This window comes from Cervus elaphus, chromosome 18 (assembly GCF_910594005.1).
Source record: "Cervus elaphus chromosome 18, mCerEla1.1, whole genome shotgun sequence".
In the NCBI taxonomy this organism is placed as follows: Eukaryota; Metazoa; Chordata; class Mammalia; order Artiodactyla; family Cervidae; genus Cervus; species Cervus elaphus.
In genome coordinates, this window is record NC_057832.1 from 79,382,455 (window position 1) to 79,409,351 (window position 26,897).

General features: G+C 37.8%; 1 protein-coding gene across 3 annotated transcripts in view; it reads right to left on the reverse strand.

The window, feature by feature from the left end:
• Nucleotides 1-10,990: 10,990 nt before the first annotated feature.
• The window catches only part of STK31 (serine/threonine kinase 31), a 66,395-nt gene continuing 50,488 nt past the window's right edge, over nt 10,991-26,897 (reverse strand). For all 3 annotated transcript variants that reach the window (XM_043873176.1, XM_043873177.1, XM_043873178.1), the window contains exons 23-24: nt 15,233-15,301; nt 10,991-11,379 (exon numbers count right to left, since the gene is read on the reverse strand). In XM_043873176.1, the coding sequence (XP_043729111.1) occupies nt 11,149-11,379; nt 15,233-15,301 (300 nt within the window). In that variant the 3' untranslated portion in view covers nt 10,991-11,148. The remainder of the gene's footprint in view (nt 11,380-15,232; nt 15,302-26,897) is intronic.

A 26,897-nucleotide genomic window follows, 5' to 3' on the forward strand; every position in this document is an offset into this window, starting at 1 on the left:
GGACTGATTTCCCGATCTTCATGATCCCGATAATCACGATGGTGTGATCACTCACCTAGAAGCAGACATCCTGGAATGTGAAGTCAAGTGGGCCTTAGGAAGCATCACTACGAACAAAGCTAGTGGAGGTGATGGAATTCCAGTTGAGCTATTTCAAATCCTAAAAGACAATGCTGTGAAAGTGCTGCACTCAACATGTCAACAAATTTGGAAAACTCAGCAGTGGCCACAGGACTAGAAAAGGTCAGTTTTCATTCCAATCCCAAAGAAAGGCAATACCAAAGAATGTTCAAACTACTGCACAATTGCACTCATCTCACAGCTAGCAAAGTAATGCTCAAAATCCAAGCCAGACTTCAAAAGTACATGAACCATGAACTTCCAGATGTTCAAGCTGGATTTAGAAAAGGCAGAGGAACCAGAGATCAAATTGCCAACATCCATGGAATCATAGAAAAAGCAGAAGAGTTCCAGAAAAACATCTAATTCTGCTTTAATGACTATGCCAAAGCCTTTGCGTGGATTACAACAGCTGTGGAAAATTCTTAAGAGATGAGAATACCAGAACACCTTACCTGCCTCCTGCAAAACCTGTACACAGGTCAAGAAACAACAGTTAGAACGAGACATGGGACAACAGACTGGTTCCAAATTGGGAAAGGAGTATGTCAAGGCTGCATATTGTCACCTTGCTTACTTAACCTCTATGCAGAGTACATCATGCAAAATGCAGGGCTGGATGACTGGAATCAAGATTGCTGGGAGAAATATCAATAACCTCAGATATGCAGATGACACCACCTTTATGGCAGAAAGTGAAGAGGAACTAAAGAGCCTCTTGATGAAGGTGAAAGAGGAGAGTGAAAAAGCTGGCTTAAAAATTAACATTCAAAAAACTAAGATGGGGGGGGGAGAAGCTAAGATGGCAGAGAAATAGGACAGGGAGACCACTTTCTCCCCTACAAATTCATCGAAAGAACATTTGAACGCTGAGCAAACTGCACAAAAAAACTTCTGATCGCTAGCAGAGGACATCAGGCGCCCAGAAAAGCAGCCCATTGTCTTCAAAAGGAGGTAGGACAAAATATAAAAGATAAAAAGAGAGACAAAAGAGCTAGGGACGGAGACCTGTCCCGGAACGGAGTCGTAATAGAGGAAGTTTCCAAACACCAGGAAACCCTCTCATGGGCGGGTCTGGGGGAAGTTTTCAAATCTTGGAGGGCAACCTAACTGGGAGGAAAAATAAATAAAACTCACAGATTACATGCCTAAAAGCAACTCCCATCAGAAAAGTACCTCAGAAGCTCGCATCCGCCACCAGCAAGTGGGGGCTGAACGGAGAGGAGCGGGCCTGAGTGTCGAGGGCAATTGGGGGGAGCTAACCTGAGATAGCAACTTAAACTGTGGGATAGCAAGAGAGAGAGAAAATCAACCTGCGAAAAGCATGCTAACTGAACACACTGACGGCCGGCCGCTCGCAGAACAAAAGGAAGACTGAGCAATTCCAGAGAAGAGCTAGCCTGCGGCGGACCCGCCCATCCCCCCGCCAGAGGCAGAAGGCAGGGGGGAGGGGAAAGCGGCAAACTCGGCCCCCGAGACAGCACCCCCTACCAAACGGCACACAAGCTCCCAGCTTCTAACCAAAGACTTTCTGAGATTCTGGATGGCTGACATCCCAGCGGCTAGAGACCAGCTCCCCAGAACAGACACAAGGCGCACCCAACCGGCATGCGCAGAAACTGAGGCTGGGACCAGAGAGGGGATACAGCGCACCACACCCGGGGAGAGTGCGCTCCTCAAGCTCCTGGCTGCCTGAGCTGCTCGGCCAGGGAAGGCACAAACGCAGGCCCAACCAAGTCTGCGCTTTTGTGGAGTACCCGAAAACTGGAACCGCAAGCAACTCAGGGCCAGCTCCATATAGAGCAGCCTGGAGCCTGAGCAGTGTAGACATGGAAGGCACACGCGCCGTGAGTGAGGGCAAACCCAGTGTGGCCGGAACGCTGCGAGTGCTCCCCACACACGCCAGTGATAGTTGTCTGCTGGGCCCCTCCCTCCCCACAGCATGACTGAACAAGCGAACCCAAACAAGAGAGGGCGGAAATTAGACACTGAAGAGACCTGCAAACAGAAGCCAAATAAACAAAGGGAACCGCTTCAGAAGTGACCAGTGCAACAGATTAAAATCCCTGTAGGTAACACTGACTACACCGGAAGGCTTCCCTGGTAGCTAAGACGGTAAAAGAGTCAACCTACAATGCGGGAGACCCGGGATCGATCCCTGGGTTGGGAAGATCCCCTGGAGAAGGAAATAGTAACCCACTCCAATATTCATGCCTGGAAAATCCCATGGATCGAGGAGCCTGCAGGGCTACAGCCGATGGGGTCACAAAGAGTCGGACACGACTGAGCCACTTCACTTTCACTTTCTTTCACATCGGAAGGGGCCTATAGATATCAAGTGTTAAGCTGAAACAAGGAGCTATCTGCAACTGATCCGAACCCACACTGCCCGCAACAGCTCCAGAGAAATTCCTAGATATATTTTTACCATTTTTTTTTTAATTAAAAAAATTTTTTTCGGTTCTTATTTTTTCTTCTTTTAAAATTCCCTATTACTCCTCTATTACTCCATTTCATTTTATTTTCTTTTAAAGTCCTCTATTACTCCTCTATTACTCCTTAATTTTCATTCTCATATATTTTTACTACATTTTTTTAATTAAAAATTTTTCCTTTTTTTCTTTTCTTTTAAAGTCCTCTATTATTCTATTACTCCTTAGTTTTCATTTTCATTTCACTATAACCTTGCAAAAAAAAGACCCTATTTTTAAAGCAAACTTCATATATATTTCTTAAATTTTTGTTTTTGTTTTTAATATCATACTTTTAAGAGTCTAACCTCTACTCTAGATTTTTAATCTTTGTTTTTCAGTATTTGATATCAATTTTGGACATTTAAGAATCCAATATTCAGTACCCATTTTTACTCAGGAGTGTGATGATTACTCTCTCACCCATTTGACTCGCCTTTTTCTCCCCCAGATCACCTCTATTTCCTCCCTGCCCCTTCTCTTCTCAATCCAATTTTGTGAATCTCTGTGGGTGTTCTGGGCTACGGAGAACACTCAGGGAACACAGTACTGTGTAGATCTGTCTCTCTCCTCGAGTCCCCCTTTTTCTCCTCCTGCTCATCTCCATCTCCTTCCTCCCTCTCCTCTTCTTCACGTAACTCTGTGAACCTTTCTGGGTGTCTCTCACTGTGGAGAATCTTTTCACCATTAACCTATAAGTTTTATTATCAGTGCTGTATAGCTGAAGAAGCCTTGAGGCTACTGGAAGAATAAGACTGAAATCCAGAGGCAGGAGACTTAAGCCCAAAACCTGAGAACATCAGAGAACTCCTGACTAATGGGAACATTAAGTAATAAGAGATCATCCAAAAGCCTCCATACCTACACTGAAACCAACCACCACCCAAAAGCCAATAAGTTCCAGAGCAAGACACGCCACACAAATTCTCCAGCAATGCAGGAACATAGCCCTGAGCGTCAACATACAGGCTGCCCAGAGTCACACCAAACACATAGACCCATCTGAAAACTAACTACTGGACACTCTATTGTACTCCAGAGGGAAGAAATCCAGTTCCACATACCAGAACACCGACGAAAGCTTCCCTAACCAAGAAACCTTGACAAGCCAATCGTCCAACCCCACCCACTGGGAGAAACCTCCACAATAAAAAGGAACCACAGACCACCAGAATACAGAAAGGTCACTCCAGACACAGCAATCTAAACAAGATGAAAAGGCAGAGAAATACCCAACAGGTAAAGGAACATGAAAAATGCCCACCAAGCCAAACAAAAGAGGAGGAGATAGGGAATCTACCGGAAAAAGAATTTAGAATAATGATAGTAAATGATCCAAAATCTTGAAAACAAAATGGAGTTACAGAAAATAGCCTGGAGACAAGGATTGAGAAGATGCAAGAAATGTTTAACAAGGACCTAGAAGAAATAAAAAAAAGAGTCAATTAAAAATGAATAATGCAATGAATGAGATCAAAAACACTCTGGAGGGAACCAACAGTAGAATAACGGAGGCAGAAGACAGGATAAGTGAGGTAGAAGATAAAATGGTGGAAATAAATGAAACAGAGAGGAAAAAGAAAAAAGAACCAAAAGAAATGAGGACAACCTCAGGGACCTCTGGGACAATGTGAAACACCCCAACATTCGAATCACAGGAGTCCCAGAAGAAGAAGACAGAAAAAAGGCCATAAGAAAATACTCGAGGAGATAATAGCTGAAAACTTCCCTAAAATGGGGAAGGAAATAGTTACACAAGTCCAAGAAACCCAGAGAGTCCCAAACAGTATAAACCCAAGGCGAAACACCCCAAGACACATATTAATCAAATTAACAAAGATCAAACACAAAGAACAAATATTAAAAGCAGCAAGGGAGAAATAATGAATAACACACAAAGGGATTCCCATAAGGATAACAGCTGATCTATCAATAGAAACCCTTCAGGCCAGAAGGGAATGGCAGGACATACTTAAAGTAATGAAAGAGAATAACCTACAACCCAGATTACTGTACTCAGGAAGGATCTCATTCAGATATGAAGGAGAATTCAAAAAGTTTACAGACAAGCAAAAGCTGAGAGAATTCAGCACCACCAAACGAGCTCTTCAACAAATGCTAAAGGATCTTCTCTAGACAGGAAACACAGAAAGGTTGTATAAATGCGAACCCAAAACAACAAAGTAAATGGCAATGGGACCATACTTATCAATAATTACCTTAAATGTAAATGGGTTGAATGCCCCAACCAAAAGACAAAGACTGGCTGAATGGATACAAAAACAAGACCCCTATATATGCTGTCTACAAGAGACCCACCTCAAAACAAGGGACACATACAGACTGAAAGTGAAGGACTGGAAAAAAAATATATCATGCAAATGGGAGACCAAAAGAAAGCAGGAGTCGCAATACTCATATCAGATAAAATAGACTTTAAAATAAAGGCTGTGAAAAGAGACAAAGAAGGACACTACATAATGATCAAAGGATCAATCCAAGAAGAAGACATAACAATTATAAATATATATGCACCCAACATAGGAGCACCGCAATATGTACGGCAAATGCTAACGAGTATGAAAGAGGAAATTAATAGTAACACAATAACAGTGGGAGACTTTAATACCCCACTCACAACTATGGATAGATCAACTAAACAGAAAATTCACAAGGAAACACAAACTTTAAATGACACAATGGACCAGCTAGACCTAATTGATATCTATAGGACATTTCACCCCAAAACAATCAATTTCACCTTTTTCTCAAGTGCACATGGAACCTTCTCCAGAATAGATCACATCCTGGGCCATAAATCTAGCCTTGGGAAATTCAAAAAAATTGAGATCATTCCAGTCATCTTTTCTGACCACAATGCAGTAAGACTAGGTCTCAATTACAGGAAAAAAACTATTAAAAATTCAAACATATGGAGGCTAAATAACACGCTTCTGAATAACCAACAAACCATAGGAGAAATCAAAAAAGAAATCAAAATGTGCATAGAAACGAATGAAAATGAAAACACAACAACTGAAAACCTATGGGACACTGTAAAAGCAGTGCTAAGGGGAAGGTTCATATTATAGCATTACAGGCTTACATCAAGAAAGAAGAAAAAAGTCAAATAAATAACCTAGCTCTACACCTAAGGCAACTAGAGAAGAAAGAAATGAAGAACCCTAGGGTTAGCAAAAGGAAAGAAATCTTCAAAATTAGGGCAGAAATAAATGCAAAAGAAACTAAAGAGACCATAGCAAAAATCAACAAAGCTAAAAGCTGGTTTTTTGAAAAGATAAACAAAATTGACAAACTGTTAGCAAGACTCATTAAGAAACAAAGGGAGAAGAACCAAATCAACAAAATTAGAAATGAAATGGAGAGATCGCAACAGACAACACTGAAATACAAAGGATCATAAGAGATTACTACCAGCAGCTCTATGCCAATAAAATGGACAACTTGGAAGAAATGGACAAATTCCTAGAAAAGTATAACTTTCCAAAACTGAACCAGGAAGAAATAGAAGATCTTAACAGACCCATCACAAGCATGGAAATCGAAACTATAATCAGAAATCTTCCAGCAAACAAAAGCCCAGGACCAGATGGCTTCACAGCTGAATTCCACTAAAACATTTAGAGAAGAACTAACACCTATCTTACTCAAACTCTTCCAGAAAATTGCAGAAGAAGGTAAACTTCCAAACTCATTCTATGAGGCCATCATCACCCTAATTCCAAAACCAGACAAAGATGCCACAAAAAAGAAAACTACAGGCCAATATCACTGATGAACATAGATGCAAAAATCCTTAACAAAATTCTAGCAAGCAGAATCCAAAAACATATTAAAAAGATCATACATTATGACCAAGTGGGCTTTATCCCAGGAATGCAAGTATTCTTTAATATCCACAAGTCAATCATCTTAATACACCACATTAACAAATTGAAAGATAAAAACCATATGATTATCTCAATAGGTGCAGAAAAAAGCCTTTGACAAAATTCAACATCCATTTATGATAAAAACTCTCCAGAAAGCAGGAATAGAAGGAACATACCTCAACATAATAAAAGCTATATATGACAAACCCACAGCAAACATTATCCTCAATGGTGAAAAATTGAAAGCATTTCCCCTAAAATCAGGAACAAGACAAGGGTGCCCACACTCACCACTACTATTCAACAGTTTTGGAAGTTTTGGCCACAGCAATCAGAGCAGAAAAAGAAGTAAAAGGAATCCAGATGGGAAAAGAAGAAGTGAAACTCTGTTTGCAGATGACATGATCCTCTACATAGAAAACCCTAAAGACTCTACCAGAAGTCTAGAGCTAATCAACGAATATAGTAAAGTTGCAGGATATAAAATTAACACACAGAAATCCCTTGCATTCCTATATACTAACAATGAGAAAACAGAAAAAGAAATTAAGGAAACAATACCACTCACCATTGCAACAAAAAGAATAAAATACTTAGGAGTATATCTACCTAAAGAAACAAAAGACCTATACATAGAAAACTATTATACACTGATGAAAGAAATCAAAGAGGACACAAATAGATGGGGAAATATACCGTGTTCATGGATTGGAAGAATCAATATTGTGAAAATGAGTATACCACCCAAAGCAATCTATAGATTCAATGCAATCCCTATCAAGCTACCAACGGTATTCTTCACAGAACTAGAACAAATAATTTCACAATTTGTATGGAAATACAAAAAACCTCAAATAGCCAAAGCAGTCTTGAGAAAGAAGAACGGAACTGGAGGAATCAACCTGCCTGACTTCAGACTATACTACAAAGCCACAGTCATCAAGACAGTATGGTACTGGCACAAAGACAGAAATATAGATCAATGGAACAAAATAGAAAGCCCAGAGATAAATCCACATACCTATGGACACCTTATCTTCGACAAAGGAGGCAAGGATATACAATGGAAAAAAGACAACCTCTTTAACAAGTGGTGCTGGGAAAACTGGTCAACCACTTGTAAAAGAATGAAACTAGAACACTTTCTAACACCATACACAAAAATAAACTTAAAATGGATTAAAGATCTAAATGTAAGACCAGAGACTATAAAACTCCTAGAGGAGAACATAGGTAAAACACTCTCTGACATAAATCATAGCAAGGTCCTCTATGACCCACCTCCCAGAATATTGGAAATAAAAGCAAAAATACACAAATGGGACCTAATGAAACTTAAATTAACTTTTGCACAACAAAGGAAACTATAAGCAAGGTGAAAAGACAGCCTTCAGAATGGGAGAAAATAATAGCAAACTAAGCAACTGACAAATAATCTCAAAAATATACAAGCAGCTCCTGCAGCTCAATTCCAGAAAAATAAATGACCCAGTCAAAAAATGGGCCAAAGATCTAAACAGACATTTCTCCAAAGAAGACATACAGATGGCTAACAAACACATAAAAAGATGCTCAACATCACTCATTATCAAAGAAACGCAAATCAAAACCTCAATGAGGTACCATTACATGCCAGTCAGAATGGCTGCTATCCTAAAGTCTACAAGCAATAAATGCTGGAGAGGGTGTGGAGAAAAGGGAACCCTCTTACACTGTTGGTGGGAATGCAAACCAGTATAGCCACTATGGAGAACAGTGTGGAGATTCCTTAAAAAACTGGAAATAGAACTGCCATATGACCCAGCAATCCCACTCCTGGGCATACACACCGAGGAAACCATATCTGAAAGAGACACGTGTACCCCAATGTTCATCACAGCACTGTTTATAATAGCCAGGGCATGGAAGCAACCTAGAAGCCCATCAGTAGACGAATGGATAAGGAAGCTGTGTTACATATACACTATGGAATATTACTCAGTCATTAAAAAGAATTCATTTGAATCAGTTCTAATGAAGTGAAGGAAACTGGAGCCCATTATACAGAGTGAAGTAAGCCAGAAAGATAAAGAACATTACAGCATACTAACACATATATATGGAATTTAGAAAGATGGTAACGATAACCCAATATGCAAAACAGAAAAAGAGACACAGATGTACAGAACAGACTTTTAGACTCTGTGGCAGAAGGTGAGGGTGGGATGTTCTGAGAGAACAGCATTGAAACAAGTATATTATCAAGGGTTAAATAGATCGCCAGCCCAGGCTGGATGCATGAGACAAGTGCTCAGGGAAGTACACTGGGAAGACCCAGAGGGATGGGATGGAGAGGGAGGTGAGAGGGGGGATCAGGATGGGAAACACATGTAAATCCATGGCTGATTCATGTCAATGTATGGCAAAAACCACTACAATAAAATATATTTAAAAAAAAAAAAACTAAGATAATGGCATCCAGTCCCATCACTTCAAAGCAAATAGGTACAATGGAAACAGTGACAGACTTTATTTTCTTGGGCTCCAAAAACACTGCAAATGGTGACTCTGGCTGTGAGATTAAAACGCCTGCTTCTTGGAAGAAAAGCTATGACCAACCAACCTAGACAGCATATTAAAAAGCAGAGACATTACTTTGCCAACAAAGGTGCGTCTAGTCAAAGCTATGGTTTTTCCAGTAGTCATGTATGGATGTGAGAACTGGAATATAAAGAAAGCTGAGTGCTGAAGAATTGATTCTGAACTGTGGTGTTGGAGAAGACTCTTGAGTGCCCCTTGGACTGCAAGGAGATACAACCAGTGTGTCCTAAAGGAAATCATATTCATTGAAAGGACTGAATATTCATTGGAAGGACTGATGGTGAAGCTGAAACACCAATCCTTTGGCCACCTTATGCGAAGAACTGACTCCTTAGAAAAGACCATGATGCTGGGAAAGATTGAAGGCAGGAGGAGAAGGGAACTATAGAGGATGAGATGGTTGGATGGCATCACCAACACGGTGGACATGAGTTTGAGCAAGCTCCAGGAGTTGGTGATGGACAGGGAAGCCTGGTGTGCTGTAGTCCATTGGGTGGCAAAGAATCGGACATGACTGCGACTGAACTGAACAATGACTTACAATGCTTGCTAAGAAACAGACTGCCAGGCTCACCCCCAGATTCTTCTTTATAAAATCTGGAGTGGAGCCTACAATTTGCATTTCAAATAAGCCTCCAGGTGATGCTGAGTCTGTTGATATAGGGACCACACTCTGAGGTAAGGATTTACTCTCTCAAGTAACATGAAATCTTGAGAGTAGTTCAAACACTCCAGAATTACCAGGAACATCAGTTCTTCTAACTTGCTGCTCCATCCTCCTAGTTCATGAGCTTCATCCTCAAAGTTATCTCATGACCCAAGGAGGCTGCTCAAATTCTAACCACCATATTAGCTTCTAGGCAACAGGAAAAGGACAGGATAAAAGGGTACTTCTCCAGTCTAAGTCAGCTTCTGTAAAGGAGCCTTACTTTGCAAAATTTAGTTAAAAAGCTTAAACTAAAAAGGAAAATGGTAAATGTATTCTTTTAGCCAAGTACACTGCCATCCTAACCAAAACTGTTACATGTTACTAAGGAAGAAAGGAAGATTAGATTTTTGAATAAGCTTTTAGAGACTCTAACATACTTCTTTAGTCTACATACCACCAACCTCCAATCACCAAGTCCAACAAAACTTGGCCTATTTCATAAATCTGACCCATAGGTTTCATCACTTTTTCTCTTTCTGTAGATCTTACTTTCATCACAGCTCACCTACTTTATCATTATATCCTTTTGATCAGTCTCCCTACCTCTTATCCTGGTAGTAGGTATAAGATGGATTTTAAGGGAGCCAAAGTGGTCTAAAATTCTTCAATAGCTCCACATTTCCTACAAAATTATAAGGTATGTGGCATTTTAGTATTTCATGTTATATCCCCCTATATGACTATTCTCTATTAAACACAACGTACTGCTTCTCCCCTCAGTGCTCTCATCATGCTTTCTCTGCTAAGGTACTCTTGATCCTCCTTCACCTTTACTACTCATCCTTTATGATTTAACTAAGGTAGTACCTCCTCCAGAAAGGCTTCTATGACACCACTCTTCCACAGGATGAGTATCCCTTCTGTGTAATCACATAAAATCTGTCCAGAGCTATCATTAGATATTCTACATTGTATTATGAAGATCTGTTTAGATCTCCAACTTTCTCAACATATGTATGTGCTTTTAAGTGTAAGGACCATGTTTAATTTATCTTTGTATTCCCAGAACTGGGAATAAAGCAGATGCCAAGTATCATCTGTTAAACAAAAGTATCACCCTTCATCATGAGCTGGCCTACATACTGAAACTCTGTATAGAATCTGTCCAACAATCTAATAACCTTTTCTATTACAAGTAATATAGTCTGATTATGCAATTTCAAAAAGAAAATATCCTTCCTTAACAACTCCAGTTAAATGAAATTTCAAAGTATACATTTTTTTTTTGCATAGCCAAACATCTTTTATTTTTTACAACTAGAGTACCAAAGATACAACCCAACTAGCTTCAGAACACTTCCAGATTTTTTTTTTATTTAACCAAACTAAACAAAGGTTTTAAAAGGAACATCTGCAACAAGGAAAGAATACTAATCTAGCAAACAAAGCTGGCTTCACCATTTCTTGTCTTTTCCTTATCTTTATCCAAGTTCTTCACCTTTAATTCTTCTTCCTCTTTTTTGGGGATGTATTCAGTATCTTTCTCTGAGTTTGGCACTGATTTTCCCTTTGGTAGCAAGAAACAGTCAGCATTGAAAACTTGCTCAGCAGTCATTGAACTTCTACAACAGATCAAGCTACAGAGGAGGGATCTGACATTATCATCCTGCAAGAAAAGAGAGATGTTACAAAGCAAAAATAAAATCAAAATGAAAGAAAGGACAAACTTGTAATAAGGAGTACCCAATTCAAAAATAATTTCAATTAATGATGCAGAGCTAAAATCAATTTTTCCCATTTTTTTAAAGCTTTTTACCAAAATCAACTAGTTTTTATTGGAAAGGGATTAATCTAGTATTAAAACAATGGAATCAAATTACAGGGGGGTATGCAGAAGTGAAAAGAAAAGAATCACAACTGAAATATTTATCAAAAACAAGTGAAATTCCCAAAAAACATTCTAATGTTTTTTTACTTTCCATTTTCCATTTTTTTATGGGACTAGTCAGAATTTGACACTGAAAATTTTACATTGAAGTGCCTCTGTCTGAAACAGTAGCCTCCTTTACTTGGTCAACTGCTTTTGGTTTCACTTATGAAATGATCTCTTGAAACAGGTCCACCACCACTAACATTATCATGATCATTATGGAGGTCAGAATTTATTATGTACCATGATTTCAAAGAACGTTATTTTGTGTTATCACATGTTAATAACACTATAATGTTGCTCTTCCATTAATTCCACCTCCCAAAGTATGTTTTTTCTTTTTTGTTCCCTATGGATGACTCTCATCAGAGCACATTTCACATGGAATAAAAATCACCTATTTACTACTAGTGTCCTCATTAGACTCTAAGGAGTATAAGACCAGAAATTTTAGTTTCTCATTTCATCCCCAACAATCAGCACAGTGATACAGCAGGTATTCCGTTTACATCTGCTGACTGAATGAATGTCAACACCCATACTGCATTCTACAGAGTATGTTTTTAAACATATTTAAAATGTTTAAGATAGTGAGAGAGTCAATTCATAGGCAGGTTGATAAGAAGTCTGGGGGTCCCCAAGGAGAGAGGGGTCTGGGATTCTTGAGGAAAAGATAGGGGTCTGGAATTCTCAAGGAGAAGGAAAAGACAAAACTTTTTTTCCCTCTACATTCCTTAGTTTTAGTCACATAAAACATTTTTAATCTTTAAGCCTGATGTATCTGTAACTATCAATTACACAACAAACAACTTCAGTTTAAACTCTGTACTAAGGATTATATAACAACAATGTATCCTGCTTGAGGACAGTTTCTCCTTTTGGAAAACCTTCTGGCTAATACTGTTATCTTAAAATGTAAATTATGGGAGTGGGTCTAGTAAGATCTTTACAACCTCCAGACACTCTTGATTTATTGTAATAACTAATTAAAAAGTATGTAACTCCCTTGCTAACATTAGCAAGGGGGCATTCTTTCTGCCCCCTTTTGATGTCTATGTCAGAAGCTTTCTCTATCTTTTATACTTTAATAAAACTTTATTACACAAAAGCTCTGAGCAATCAAGCCTCATCTCTAGCCCCGGATTGAATTCTTCTCCTCCAGAAAAGAATCCCAGCCTCTTTCCTGGTTCAGCAACAACCTTTCAATAATACCTTTAGTATGCATTGTTATTATTGTTTAGTCACTAAGGTGTGTCTGATTCCTTTGTGACGTCATGGACTGTGGCCTGCCAGACTCCTCTGTCATGGGATTTCCCAGGTAAGGAGACTGGAGTGGGTTCCCATTTCCTTCTCCAGGGGATCTTCCTAACCCAGGGATAGAACCCGTGTCTCCTGCATTGGGAGGCAAATCCTTTACCACTGAGTCACCCGTGAAGCCCAATGAGATACTGGTATACATCTGTAAGAATGGCCACAATCCAAAATACTGACTGAATAACAGTAAGGTTGTGGAGCAACTCTCATTTATGGCAACCAAAACTCAAAAAAAAAAAAAACTCAGAAGACAGTTCTATACTATACTATTTAAAACTATTATTAAAAAATATATACTATTTAAAAATACTATTACCACATAATTCAACAACTGCACTCCAAGGAAATAAAAACTTATGTCCACACAAAAACCTGCATGTGCACGTTTACTGCAGTTTCATTCATAACTGTCAAAACCTGGGAACAACCAAGTTGTCCTTCAGTAGGTGAATGTATAAACAGACTGTGGTGCATACAGATAATAGATAAAGGCTAAGGATAAATGAATTATCAAGCAATGAAAAGATATGAAGGAATATTACGTGCATATGATTATGTGGAAAAAAGCCAATTTTAAGAGGCTACATACTGTATGATTCCAACTATATGACATTCTGAAAAAGTCAAAACTATGGAGACAAGAAAAAGATCAATCTTCAGGGGTTTGTAGAAAGTAGAGACAGACAGGTAGAGTATAGAGGATTTTTAGGGCAGTGAAAATACCCTGTATATTAATGGTAGATATATGGTATTACACATGTATTCAAACTTTAAGAATGTACCACACTAAGAGTAAGCCCTAATGTAAATGATGGACTTTAGGCAACAACGATGTGTCAATGGAGGTATCAACTGCAACAAATAACTCTGGTAGGCAATACTGATAATGGATAAACTGTGTATGACAGAGAAGGAGATATATGGGAAATCTCTACCTTCTATTCACTTTTGCTATAAATCTTAAAATTGCTCTTAAAGCCATAAAAGTAGTTGTAAAACATAAAATAAATAATTTCTTTAAAAAAAAAACTGGCAAGAGAACTTTTCATGGCTGATTCATGTCAATGTATGACAAAAACCACTACAATATTGTAAAGTAATTAGCCTCCAACTAATAAAAATAAATGGAAAAGAAAAAAGAAAAAAAGAATTACAAAAAAAAAAAAAGAGAGAACTTTCATAGCCTAATCATTATACTTTTTTAAAAAATGTTATTTTTTTTTCGGCTGCACTGGATCTTCATTGCTGCATGAGACCTTTCTCTATTTGTGCTAAGAGGGGGCTGTTTTCTAGTTGTCATGTGTGGGCTTCTCATTGTGGTGGCTTCTCTTGTTGCAGAACAAGGGCTCTAGGGCACATGGGCTTCAGCAATTGCAGCCCACAGCCTTAGCTGCCGTGCAATATGTGAAATCTTCCCAGATCAGGGAGCAAACCCATGTCCCCTGCAATAGTAGGAGGATTTGTAACCACTGAACCACCGGGGGAAGATCATTATACTTTTATAGACTTGTTTATTGCCATATTTAACCCCTTAACATCTAGTCACACTTGGGATGATTCCATTACAAAAGACTTTAATATTTTCATGTCTCAGTTCAGATACTGTCTTTACCTGAAATGCCTAGAACCTCATTCTCTCATAAAATCCTAATGCAACCTTGAAGATTCACTTCAAATAACTATGTGGTGGCATTTATGAATAGCTTCTTGCATCTTTTCCTGACAAATTAAATATTAGCTTCCTCCAAACTATTTTCGTAATATTCTATATATACAGATATTGGTTGTTTACTTGTTCATATTTCTAACTCATTAATTTCTTCAATGTTTCAATCCTAAAAAGCAGACCCCAGTTCAATTCCTGATATAGAATAGACACTCAAAATATGTTGGTTGTATACATATGTATATCTCAAAGGAATATGAATAACACAGATGTATGACACAGAAAAGATACAGCTAGGTACTTGTAAAAAGTAGTAAAACACTAATTTTAATAAAATATTATCTTTGAAGATATAGAAACTACTGCTTTTCCGTAATTATTACAAAGATTATATATATAATTCGTTTGACAAATTCCAGTAGTAATCTCTAGCAATAATTTTCTGGCAATGGTATAAGTAGGGCACTTAAATTTTTTCAATACTTCTTTACTGGGAATGTTATTTGTATTCTTACAAAAAAGAGGACTTCTTCAGTTAAATAAGTTGATATTACTGCTCACACCTATATCACAGGTTTCCAACAAGTAAACAATAAAAAGGTCACATACCAAATGAAACTGATCCATCTTTGGGATTCCATCCTCATTAGTTTCAAGTTCCTGATTCTGAACAGAAAGCTGTTAAAGAAATGAGAACGAATAAATTCCCAACATACTAAAATACCAATCCTACAGCAAAGGCAACTCTGAAACTGTTCAGGTTCTAGAGAGAAGAGAAGAACTCAAAGAAAGCATATTAGTTCTTGCAAGACAAAAAAACTTTCATAATAACAACTACCAAACAGTCCCTGGGGTTCCTAACATATCAATGCACACACTCTAAGCACACTTAATACTTCATTTTACAAGCAAATACATTAAAATGTAGTGGCTTATAAGGTGCTGGTTTCACCAATACTCATATGTTAAACACAAAGAAAATTTATCATGCAAGTTTCCTATACCTAAGAAATTCTTGTTAAAATTTTATGAATTATTAAATATGAAGAATTTCTTACATGTACAAAGACACTCTAAATCCCATGTATCCATCACCCAGCCCTGACAACCGTCAACCAATGACCACTCTTGCCCTATGTATAAATCCACGCATATTATTTTTGAGGCAAATTCTACACATCTCATAATTTTATCTATAAATATTTTAGTATATACTTCTAAAAGATCAAGTCTTACTTTGACATAATCACAAAATCACACTTGTTGTTCTGTTGCTAAGTTGTGCCTGACTCTTTGCGAACCCAGAAATTGTAGCACACCAGGTTTCCCTGTCCTCCACTATCTCCCAGAGTTTGTTCAAACTCCTGTCCATTGATTCAGTGATGCTATCCAATCATCTCATCCTCTGTTGCCTGCTTCTCCTCCTGTCCTCAGTCTTTTGCAACACCAGGGTCATTTCCAATGAATCAACTTGTTGTATCAGATGGCCAAAGTATTGGAGCTTCAGCATCAATTCTTCCAATTATATTAAGGGTTGATTTCCTTTAGGATTGACTGATTTGATTTCCTTTCAGTCCAAGGGATTCTCTAGAATCTTCTCCAGCACCACAATTCGAAAGCATCAATTCTGTGGTGCTCAGCCTACTTTATGGTCAAACTCTCACATCCATACACGACTACTGGAAAAACCATAGCTTTGATTATACAGTCCCTTATTGGCAAAGTGATGTCTTTGCTTTTTTACTTTCTGTCTATATTTTTCATAGCTTTTCTTCCAAGGAACAAGCATCTTTTAATTTCGTGGCTACAGTCACCATCCACAGTGATTTTGGCACCCAAGAAAATAAAATCTGTCAGTGTTTCCACTCTTCTCTACCCATTTGCCATGAAGAGATATTTCTAAAAGATAAAGTCTTATTTTGACAGAATCACAATACCACATTAAAAATTAACATAAAATATCAAGTTTTAAAATTTTTAATCATCTCATACTTTACTTTTATATCATTTATTTAAACTCAGATCCAAATAAATTCCATACAATTAAAAAATGAGCAAGGCCACTTCAAATCTCTTCCTGTTCTTTACCACTACGTACAACTATAAAGGTTGGAAATAACATAAAATATAATCAAAGGAGAGCTCCACAGGTCAAAAGAGGAAGGTAAACTGATGAAAAGTCCCAGAACTGGACTAATAAGGTGACAAGGTAGTGACAAGGTGTCTTATAACTTTCTTTCACTAAAAGGAGATAAAGTCTTATTTTGACACAATCACAGTATCACAATTAGTAATTCTCTTTAATATAAAATACCCAGTTTTAAAAACAAGATGACTCAAATAGGGTAAACTCAAAACTAACTATATTTCTAAAAACTGAAAGTAAATTAATGAAATTAACAAAAATTAATTAACATTTATGAAAACTGAAAGCAAAGAAAAAATCTTAAGTGAAAATAAGCATAAGAAACATTACCTACACAGTAATAGAAATTTGAATAAGAGAATTTCTCATGAAAAACCATGGAAACAATAAGTGGCACATTTTCAACCGATAAAAAGAAAGAATTTTCCACCACAAATTCTACATTCAGTGAAACTCAGGAAAGAAGGTGAAATCAAGAAGTTTTCAGATGACGGAAAACTAAAGAAATTTGTCATGAGACAAACAAGACTTAAAGAATGGCTAAAGGAAATACTTCAAACAGAAAGGAAATAATTTTTCTAAAAAAGGAGTATTGAAGCATTAGAAAAGAGGAAATGACAATGTAAAGAACAGACCCATGAATAAATACCTAAGACTTTCCTTCCTATCATGAGTTTCCTAAATCACACATGATGACTGAAACAGAAGTTGTAACACTATTCTGATGTGCAACACAATGATATTTAAAAGTGGGGAGGGTAAAGGAACGGAAATAGAAGGCTTCAGCACTTTGGTCAAACTGTTAAAACATTCATACCAGCAGAATATGGAAAGACACACAACTGTGAGAAAAGCTATTATCAAAAAGACAAGAAAGAACAAGCGTTGGAGAGGATGTGGGAAAAAAGGAACCTTGGAACCTTTGTACACTATTGATGAGACTGTAAATTAGCGCAGCTGCTGTGCAGAACAGTACAGAGAATCCTCAGTTAGGAACAGAACTTTTACATGACCCAGCTATTCTACTTCCGAGTATTTACCCAAATAACACAAAACCACTCATTACCAACCATGGGGATTTGGGACAAATCATCTCATTCTTCTTTGCCTCAGGTTCCTCACTTATAAGGCTATTGTAAGAATTAAAGTGGTTAAATACTTTAAAAATAACTGATGCATGCCACACACTCCATAAGTGTTATCTACTTTTGTTTTTTTAAATTTCAGGTAACTTAGAACATATAGTTAGCAATGTATTTACTGTCTCTATGAGGGTCCCTGGTCTTATTATCAAGAACTATAATTAAATGTTGACAATAGTTGAATCTGGCTGAAGACAGGGGGTTTCCTTATTTCTTCCTTTGCTTTAAATATGTAAAACTTTCCACAACAACAGTTAGGGCAATAACTGTGCTTGTCCTAACTGACTGACTTGCTTTTACCTGAGGGATAATGATTTGTATAACAGATTAGGTTTCTCACAATGGTTGGAAGAAAGATAAGAGCTATCCTAGTGACTCAGGGATGGGAAACAGGCTTGTTTTTAAATACCAACTCTGATCAGTCAGTGCTACTTCTTAATGGATGCTGTTTGAGGTCATATAAGAGATCAGTGAACATGATTATCATCATGTTGCAGTGTCTACTATGAGCACAGAAGAAAGGAATGGCAACATATACACTGTATATTATCAGCTTTAAATAGGTTTTTGTGGTGTGAATTTATGTCCGCATCCTGCTTTTCTTTCTTCTCAATATATACTGTCCTGTTCTGCTTTCAATACCCCCATGAACTGCCTTATAGCCTTTCTGGAACAAGACAAGGTATTTTGTAAATGAAGGTAAAGTTAGCCAAAAGGTAGGCATATATATATACAATGCTGAAACTCTGGCAAAAAGACTAGATTACTGTTTTAAAAATTAGTTGATATATTTTTAATCGGAGGAACACTGTTTTACAATTCTGTGTTGGTTTCTGCTGTATACCAATGCAAATCATTCAAAATTTACTCTCGTAAATGTGAGAATGACAACAAACAGGTGACACAAGAGTTATGAAAATAAAAAACACCACCAAGGGAGGTCTGTAAGTGAAAACTTCAGCAGGCTGTGAGCTAACTCCTTAGAAATGCTAATGTTTAATAGATAAGCAGTACTGAAGAGGATTAAAAGAAATGCCCAAATATAAGGCAAAAAAAGAATTTAGTAGGTGATGTGTCATAGAAAATAATTACTGGAGATATTTTTCAGATAGATCAGACTTACCCATAATTTGAGGCTGAAGGAAAGGTGAAAAATGAGAGAAATAGACTAAAGATACAGTGAAGGCAGGAGAATGGTAAAAGTGAGGTACGAGAACAGGATAGAGAATGGGTTGCAGGCACATACAGAAGGCTTGCGATGAAGAAGGAGTACTTTAATTCTCTGAGACAGGAGTAGAAGACAGAAAACTGGGTAAAGAGACAACCAGTTTGTAGACAGAAGCACTGAAATTCGATGGAAAGCACATTACCGTGATCTCAGGTTTTTTTTTTTTTTTTTAAAGTCAGGTCTACTTAAATGAATGGGGATGAAATTTAGGCAGGGGCCTGAGGATAGCACTAAAATGTTTAAGTATAATCACTGAGAGAAATATGAGAATGAACTGGCTGTGGGCAGGTGAAAGGACTAAAAGAAAGCTGAGGACCTAACAGAACTGAGACTGATGGGGTGTCATTCTGCAAAAGCATTCACTTCCCAGGGTATTCAAGGGTTCCCATTCCACACTAGTATCCGCTCTTAAATCTGAATAAAACACAATCAACAAACCTAAGACGACTCGGAAAAGTGGAAGTGAGAAGGTAAAATGGAAAGAAGAAGGTGAAGTGACGAGGAAACTTGGGACTTAAAAAATGACACAACAGTGAATTCCCCGGGTTTTATTTTTGACTCTCCTATATCTCATATTGGATGCTAGAGAAGTCTGCAACCCAGAAATGGCAGGAGCCACAGACCAAAAAAATCCCAAGAAAAGCCTACTATACCTAGTCAAAGGACTGGGAATAGGGTCTTATAGAACAGAAAATGTTTTTAGTTCAGTTGATCAGTCGTGTCTGACTCTTTGAGACCCCATGAACCGCAGCACGCCAAGCCTCTCTATCACCAACTCTCAGAGTTTACCCAAACTCATGTCCATTGAGTCGGTGATGCCATCCAACCATCTCATCCCTCTGTCGTCCTCTTCTCCTCCTGCCCTCAATCTTTCCCGGCATCAGTCTTTTCAAATGAGTCAGTTCTTCACATCAGGTGGCCAAAGTATTGGAGTTTCAGCCTCAACATCAGTCCTCCCAATGAACACCCAGGACTGATTTCCTTTAGGATGGACTGGTTGGATCTCCTTGCAGTTGTTCAGGGACTCTCAAGAGTTTTCTCCAACATCACAGTTCAAAAGCATCAGTTCCTCAGTGCTCAGCTTTCTTTATAGTCCAACTCTCACATCCATACATGACTACTGGAAGAACCACAGCCTTTGACTAGACAGACCTTTGTTGACAAAGTAATATGCTGTCTAGGTTGGTCATAACTTTCCTTCCAAGGAGTAAGTGTTTTTTAATTTCATGGCTGTAATCACCATCTGCAGTGATTTTGGAGCCCAAGAAAATAAAGTCAGCCACTGTTTCCCCATCTGTTTGCCATGAAGTGATGGGACCGGATGCCATGATCTTAGTTTTCTGAATGTTGAGCTTTAAGCCAACCTCTTCACTCTCCTCTTTCACGTTCACCAAGAGACTCTTTAGTGCTTCTTTGCTTTCTGCCATAAGAGTGGTATCATCTGCATATCTGAGGTTATTGATATTTCTCCCAGCAATCTTGATTCCAGCTTGTGATTCTTCCAGCCCAGCGTTTCTCATGATGTACTGTGCATAAGTTAAATAAACAGGGTGACAATACACAGCCTTGACGTATTCCTTTTCCTATCTGGAACCAGTCTGTTGTTCCATGTCCAGTTCTAACTGTTGCTTCCTGACCTGCATGTAGTTTCTCAAGAGGCAGGTCAGGTGGTCTGGTATTCCCATCTCTTTCAGAATTTTCCACAGTTTATTGTGATCCACACAGTCAAAGGCTTTGGTGTAGTCAATAAAGCAGAAATAGACATTTTTCTGGAACTCTCTTGCTTTGTTGATGATCCAGCGGATGTTGGCAATTTGATCTCTGGTTCCTCTGCCTTTTCTAAAACCAGCTTGAACATCTGGAAGTTCACGGTTCATGTATTGCTGAAGCCTGGCTTGGAGAATTTTGAGCAGTACTTTGGTAGTGTGTGACATGAGTGCAATTGTGTGGTAGTTTGAGCATTCTTTGGCATTGCCTTTTTTTGGGACTGGACTGAAAACTGACCTTTTCCAGTCCTGTGGCCACTGCTGAGTTTTCCAAATTTGCTGACACATTGAATGCAGCACTTTCACAGCATCAGCTTTTAGGATTTGAAACAGCTCAACTGGAATTCCATCACCTCCACTAGCTTTGTTCATAGTGATGCTCCCTAAGGCCCACTTGACTTCACATTCAAGGATGTCTGGCTCTAGGTGAGTGATTACACCATCGTGATTATCTGGGTCATGAAGATTTTTTTTGTATAGTTCTTCTGTGTATTCTTGCCACCTCTTAAATCCTTCTGTTTCTGTTAGGTCCATACCATTTCTGTCCTTTATTGAGCCCATCTTTGCATGAAATGTTCCCTTAGTATATCTAATTTTCTTGAAGAGATCTCTAGTCTTCCCCATTCTATTGTTTTCCTCTATTTCTTTGCACTGATCGCTGAGGAAGGCTTTTTTAGCTCTCCTTGCTCTTCTTTGGAACTCTGCATTCAAATGGGTATATCTTTCCTTTGCTATTCACTTCTCTTCTTTTCACAGCTATTTGTAAGGCCTTCTCAGACAGCCATTTTGCTTTTTTTGCATTTCTTTTTCTTGGGGATGGTCTTGATCCCTGTCTCCTGTACAATGTCACGAACCTCCGTCCATAGTTCATGAGGCACTTTGTGTATCAGATATAGTCCCTTAAATCTATTTCTCACTTCCACTGTATAATCATAAGGGATGTGATTTAGGTCATACCTGAAAGGTCTAGTGGTTTTCCCTACTTTCTTCAATTTAAGTCTGAATTTGGCAATAAGGAGTTCATGATCTGTTTCACAGTCTGCTCCCGGTCTTGTTTTTGCTGACTTTATAGAGCTTCTCCATCTTGGGCTGCAAAGAATATAGTAACAGCCTCTATTCCAGCCAAATACCAAGAGAAAAACTGTGTCAGCAAGGCTGAGTGGGGAGTTGGACTTCCACCCTAACCATCAACGAAGAGGCAGAACAAAGTTGTATATGATAGCACTAGCTGCAATGTACCCAAACTGGTACTGCCAATGGGACCCAGCAGAGAGCTATCTTCCACTCTACCCTCAGCAGCAACAAAGCAGGAAAAGTAGTGTAGGCACTATTAGCCAGTGCTCTATTTTCCCTCTCTGTTCCCCAAGGGTCAGCAGGAACACGCCAGTGGAAATGATACTTATATCCTCACAAGGCAGCAACAAGGCAGTAACAGTTTAACACTTTGCTCCCCCTCTCCTCAGTATCAACAGGAGTCAATAGAGAGATGATTTCCTCTCCTACCCACCAGGAGCAAGAAGAGGCAAAGCAGTGCAAATCAGCATTTCACTTTTGCTGAGGTGTTGTCAGCTGAGCTCAGAAGGGAGCTGCATATCTCATCTCATCTGAAACTGTACACTACACCTAAACAGGGTAACTGTCTGCAAAAAAAAAAAAAGATTAAATAGGATGCACAGTCTCAGAACATAATACCAGAAATGTTCAGGCTACAGTTAAAAATCACATGTCAAACTAAAAACCAACAAAATCTTAAATGAGAAAAAGATAATCAACAGACATCAAGATGACACAGATATAGGGATTATCTGACAAAGATTTTAAAGTAACCATCATAACAATGCTTAGAGACCAATTAGAAACCTGCATGAAAGAAACAAAAAAAAAGAAAGCCTCAGCAAAGAAGACAGAAGCTATAGAGAAAATCAAATAGAAATTTTAGAACTGAAAAAGAACAACAGAACAACAGAAAGAAAAAACTCACTGGACTGGCTCAATAGCAGAATAAATATGACAATGGAAAGCACCGATGAAATTGAAGACAGAAATACACAAAATACCAATTTGAACAAGAGAAAGAAAATGAACATAGACTCATGACCTGTGGGACAATAACAAAAGATTGAAAATGTGTATCATCAATCTCAGAAAAAAAAAAAAAAAAGAGTATAGGACTAACAAACTATAGGAGTAGTAGCTGAACCAAATTTCACATATTTGCTGAAAAACAAAGTGAAGCTGAACAAACCCCAAACAAAGTTAAACCCAAAGAAATCCATGCTAAGACACATCATAATCAAACTTCAGAAAAATACTGACAGAGAAAAGTCTTAAAACCAGATGCAGAGAAAAATTACCTACAGAGGAATGATTCAAATAACAGTGGATTTTTCACGAGAAACTAAGAAGGTCCAAAGAAAGCTGAACAGCATTTTTTAAGCAATGAAAGAAAAGAACTATAAACTCGGAATTCTGTACCAGCAAAAAATATTCTTCAGAAATGAAGGTGCAGTTAAGATGCTCTCAGATGAAGGAAAACTAAAGACTTTCATCAGAAGATTTACCTTTTCTTAAAATAGAAAGGAAATGATAAAAGAAGAAACACTGGAGCATCAGGAACAAGAAAGAACAAAGAAAAAAGTAAAAACATGGGTAGACGTTATAAATGATCCTTCATGTCACACTTTGAGAAATGAACTCCAAGTTCTCTGCATTTGAATCCAATAAGAAATCAATGATAAGTCTGAGATTCTTGGTTGGATCTCAGAGCAAGTTCAGGAACATATGAAATTCCTGCACAGAGGGCATTAGACATGTTAGTAGTTCCATCAGCTAGGAACCCTTAATTCTCCTACACCCAACTCCATAATAATGAGATCTATTCCACTCAGTCTACTTTATTATGATGTTAGAATCACTTCCAGATTTTAGGGGGCTGCCATCCATTTTCCTTCTCTGAGATTTCTCTTAATTGGAGTATTTTTTGAGAGGCACTCATCATTGATCACATTATCTGGGTCTAAAAGGAAAAACAAGACATGGAATATTACTTTTCCCTTGTCTCTAATTTGGGGATTAAACATCAAAATGAAGCATAATGTGTCAAAGGTATACCTGAACTCTAAACGTGTTACTCACATCTATCCAAGACTTTCTAGAAGGAGGACGTGTCATCAAAGAACTCAAGGTTGGAGATGTCTTAATAGGGCACTGTAAAATGTAAGGGTCTTCATAGTAGTCAGTGCAATGGCACTTAGTGGCTTATCTCTGAAGCCTGAGCCCCTTCTGCAATTGTTCATCAATCGGCTTCAGTGAAGGCTGTACCTCCAAGGCTGTATATGTGATGTGAATGCAGCAGGTGGTCTTGCACGGAGCCTCAAGACATAGAAATTCTGCAATAGGGCATTACTTAAGAAGTGGTATCCTTCTCTGACTCTCACATGCCTAATGTCTACACTTGGGATAATGATGTGCTCCCTTCACACAACTGTTTAGGAGAAAGCAATGAGATAAAGTTCAAAAAGTACTTAATAAGTACTTTAGTTCCAGATATGCACTGTGTGCTCCCAACAAGGGAGGATGTTATCACCATGTTATAAATAGACATAATAATGGCCTTAGTTACTGAAAGTTGTTCAGTCGTGTCTAACTCTTTGCCATCCCATGGACTATCCAGGCCAGAATACTGAAGTGGGTAGCCTTTCCCTTCTCCAGGGGATCTTCCCAACTCAGGGATCGAACCCAGGTCTCCCGTATTGCAGGTGGATTATTTCACCAGTTGAGCCACAAGGGAAGCCCAATATTGTCCTTAAATGAATAAATATAATGTTTGGTCATACTTTGAAGAAAAATCAAATACATGTATCTTTTATAAAGTTATTCTCAATAAATAAAACCTTAAAGGGAAAGGATTTTTCTAAAAGCATATAAAACAGATTACAAAACATCTAAAAATGAAGATTGTGTAAAGAGGCTAAGCAGAAGAATAGGAGTTAAAGGGACTACAGGGTAGTCTAGACGTTCTATGATAAAGTCCAAAGATGAAGAATAAAGGAAGAGAAGCTAGGAAGTTGCTGATTGATTTGGCAGAAAGGGAAGATAGTTAACAAACACACAGTAGATGTAAGAGTAGTTATAGTAAAATGAGAAGATAGAAAGTCTTGTCGAGATAAAAATGTACTGGATTGGATTCTACTACTTTTGTAAAAGAAAAATTATGGGAAATCACAAAATCCTGGTTTTGGAAAGTAACTGAAATTTCATGAAGGCATGGGTCTCAAATTGTTAAGAAGGTCCAAAAAATGATAGGGAAGCCTGGCGAGCTGCAGTCCGTGGGGTCGCAAAGAATCAGACATGACTGAGAGACTGAACAACAACAAAGTTGTTCAATGGGTAATCAACGTGGCCACTAACATCTTCTAGGAGTATCTTTGGAGTTGGAATAAAAAAGAGAATCTTCAAATAAGTTTGCAAAGAAAGGTGCAAGTGGCCATGGTGGAGAGTTCATCTACCGATCTTGTTTCACTCAGGAAACAAGAAATATTTTATTAAAAAAAAAAAAAAGAAAAAACTAATACTTTAGCACATAATTATGTCTAAAATTTAAATATCCAATTTGCTACCCACAAAGGCATGCTTTTGTTCAGTTACTATTCCAGTGAGAGCACTACCCCAGAACACTTCTAGGCACAGGACACAGCAGCAAACAAGACAGACGAGCTGCCTAAAAGGAGATTACATTCTATGGATAGAAGCAGATGATAAAAAGACAAAGACATAAATAGTATGTTAAGAGAAAACTAAAGCAAGGGGAAAAGAGTTGCATTTTAAAGAAGGCCAAATTGAAAAAGCGATACTTGAATAAAAGAAAAAACCATTCACTCTTCATTTTAAAATTATTCTGCTTCCTTGCAGTAGCACCCACAATTTTTTTTTTTTCAGTATCACATCAGAACTGCTCTAATTTTTCTAGAAATGCCGTTAAGAATTTCATTATAACCTGGAAATATACAAAAGAACCTTAATACAAGCAACTTTAAGAATGTACCAGTTGAAAGACGACTTACTGCTGGATTCAAACACTAAAATTTTCTGTAGTTAAAGGCAGTTTTCAGAATGTTTCTGTCATTTAATATGGGTCTCACAACAAAAATGATCCTAAAGCAAAATATCTTTTATGATACATCCCAAAATATTTAGTCAGTATTCCAGTGTTTTAATATTAAATAAGCTGTTAACTTTTACTTTTGCTAATTCCAAAACTTTTAAAAGTCATAATGTAACAGTAATCTATTCATGACTCTGGAAATGAGATCCTTTGCTAATGATTCCAGCTTAACCTTGAAGCACAGCCCTTGAGTCCTGACTTTTTTGCCCTTTTATATATTTTACACTGTGGTTTCTATTACAATTTACCTAGTTCATTGAGGAGGAAGATCAAAGTATCTGTAAACTTTGGTAGTAACTAACTTTCCTATCAATAAAATAGTTTTTTTTAAAAAGAACTGGAACAACTGAAAAACAGTTTTTTAGTTTTTTACGGTATCACAACAGCTCCAAAAAATTAAATACTGAAGTATAAAATCTAACACATATATAGGATCTCTAAGTTCAAAAATAACAAAATGCTGATAGAATAAATTTAAAAAGGCCTAAATAAATGGATTTGAGAATTAAAGGACTTAATAAAGATGTCAATTATTCAAAATGTTAATTCTCCCTAAATTGATCTACAGATTTAATGCAGTTCCAAGCAAAGTCACAGAGGTTTTCTGCATGTATAGACAAGCTGTTTCTAAACTGTGTATGAAAAGGCAAAGATACCTGAATTGCTAAAACATTAAAACGTTAACAATGATGCAGAGCATCTGAAACTCTCAGACAGCGCTGGTTCTGATAATGCAAAATGGTGTATCCATTCTGAAAAAGTCTGGCAGCACCTTACAAAGTTATACATACAGTTACAATCTACCCAACAGTCTCCCTCTTGAGAATT